The sequence below is a fragment of the Acanthisitta chloris genome, unplaced genomic scaffold, assembly GCF_000695815.1.
Source record: "Acanthisitta chloris isolate BGI_N310 unplaced genomic scaffold, ASM69581v1 scaffold46366, whole genome shotgun sequence".
NCBI lineage: Eukaryota > Metazoa > Chordata > Aves > Passeriformes > Acanthisittidae > Acanthisitta > Acanthisitta chloris.
In genome coordinates this window covers 1,292-3,553 of record NW_008678447.1, presented here as the reverse complement: position 1 = coordinate 3,553, position 2,262 = coordinate 1,292, and the positions used below count along the sequence as shown (strand labels likewise).

General features: G+C 34.0%; 1 protein-coding gene across 1 annotated transcript in view; it reads left to right on the top strand.

The window, feature by feature from the left end:
• Window positions 1-1,913, top strand: part of LOC103804251 (cAMP-dependent protein kinase catalytic subunit beta) — a 22,925-nt gene extending 21,012 nt beyond the window's left edge. The window contains exons 8-9 of the mRNA XM_009076852.1: window positions 254-349; window positions 1,782-1,913. Coding sequence (XP_009075100.1) covers window positions 254-349; window positions 1,782-1,913 — 228 coding nt within the window. The remainder of the gene's footprint in view (window positions 1-253; window positions 350-1,781) is intronic.
• The last annotated feature ends 349 nt before the right edge of the window (window positions 1,914-2,262 follow it).

Sequence of the window (2,262 nt, the reverse complement as noted above, 5' to 3'; positions counted from 1 at the left end):
AAAAGTTATGAATAGAAGCTTGTGTCAGGACTATAATATATATTCTGTGTTCTTTATTAATTTTTTCATAAAAACCTTATTTTATCTGAATTAGAAGTATCAGGAGGACTACTAAAGGTACATCTGACATACTGTGTGATTTGAGAAACACATTTTTCCTCTGTGTAAAATGGATTTCCAAAATATTTCTGAATTGCTTAATTTTACGTTTATAGCAATGCACTTACAGTCATTTTATTTCTTCTGATGACAGGTCACGGACTTTGGCTTTGCAAAAAGAGTAAAAGGAAGAACTTGGACGTTATGTGGGACTCCAGAATACCTGGCACCTGAAATAATTCTCAGCAAGGTACTTTATCTGGTTCCTCAGCCATGCATTTGATGCAGTTAAAACATCACCCAATTAGTAAACTCTGAGGGAGAAACAATTGCTGCTATTTCCAAAAATCAAATTGTGACTGATCAATTCTTTATGAATTACACAAGATGCAATCATTGTATTGTAAATCTTTTGTTAGCATGCTAAACCTTACACCAAATTATCACATAACTGTACTTTTTCCATCTGCTTGTCATCTGACTTGGGAGAGAAAGAGGTTTAAAGAATCTGTAATTAGGTTATTCAGCTAACATCCTTATCAGAACAACAGATCTGAGTGATTACATTCTGAAGTGTTAACAGAGCAGAGCAGGAACTTCAGAGGTAACAGGAACCACATATGGGATGAATCAGTACTCATTGCATAACTACTTGCAAAGTGTTTCAGGTTTAAGACCCTTTACATGAAATCAAACATGACAATCCTCTGGTTTTGCACATACAGTACATACAGTTTAAGCTTACTGTTGATTAGTTTGCCTAGTACTTGCACTAAGTGTTTGAACATACAAGCATTATTAATCATACAGCTGTTTATATGTTTCACAAAGGAAAAATGCAGTTTATAGAACTCTAAACAATCATAATGCATGATGTTAAATTATGCATTTAAGATGTGGTTTAATTAAATGCCCTTTGCAGGTCTTTAAAAGTACGCAAAAATACTTGTGTTTGGGGAAAAATGTTTGTTATTTGCACCTTCTTTGCCTTGTGCAGAAGAAATTGCAATGCATCTACTACAAATTCTTCATAGATTTTTCTGAAAAGACTGAGTCTGAGCTGAGTAAAATTGATAGTAAAATAGGCTTGGTGGGATTTTCTGTCTTCTGTAATACTACATAGGACTTACTAATTATTTTATGTTTTGGCTTTTAAGAGCAGATCATAAATGACTCTAACAGCTAATTAACTAAATTTTTAAGCATTTGCAGCTAGTTAACTGCTTCTGAAAAGGAATGTTCCAAAATGCAGATAATCCAGCAAAAAGATGACAGTTTACAATATAGGAAGTATTGTTGTATTTGATGAAGTTTCCCTAAGTTTTGAACAAGTTTCAGTCATTCTGTAACAGGATTGTTTTGATTTTAAATAAATAAACTGTGCCCATTTCTGTCACTTGGGGAGTCTTGTCACATGAGTGTAAAGGTATCATTGACACTCATCACAGGAACATGTGCAAAGTGTTCCACTTCCATCACTGTTTCACTGTCATTGCCAAATTAGGCTGTAAGTGTATTGCTGTTGGAATCTCTGAGTGCTAATTGGCTTTGAATTAGGTTGTAAATTCTGTATTAAGCAAACAGTAGTATATTTGTTTCTTTGTATTCCACAGCTGTAGACACCAAAAACCTTGATCTGTGATAGAAACGGTACTAACAGTGGTGTGATTCATTCTCTCCAGGGTTACAACAAGGCAGTGGATTGGTGGGCATTAGGAGTGTTAATCTATGAAATGGCAGCTGGATATCCCCCGTTCTTTGCAGATCAGCCCATTCAAATTTACGAGAAGATTGTGTCTGGCAAGGTGAGTTAAGGCTCTGTGTGTTTTCACAAACACAATTGTTTGTTCTTTTTGTGGTGGAGATGTAGAATTTATTGGCTACTAGACAGTAAGCGTTTTAAAAAGAACATAAGAAAAGTTCAATGTCCTCTACTTAAGTATAGAATTAGTTACTTTAAAATTAAAATTCTGAAAATCTGTTCTCTGCCTTCATATGTAAAATGCAAATTACTAAACTTACAGACTCTGTGGTATTTTATCCTTTTCTGCTTGGATTGAAGTGATCCAACAACTATTAACATCTACTTAGTTATATCCTTAATTTGCCTAGCTATTTTCTAGGAAATATTTTTGCAATTTTTGAGAAGCTTTAAAGAGTTTC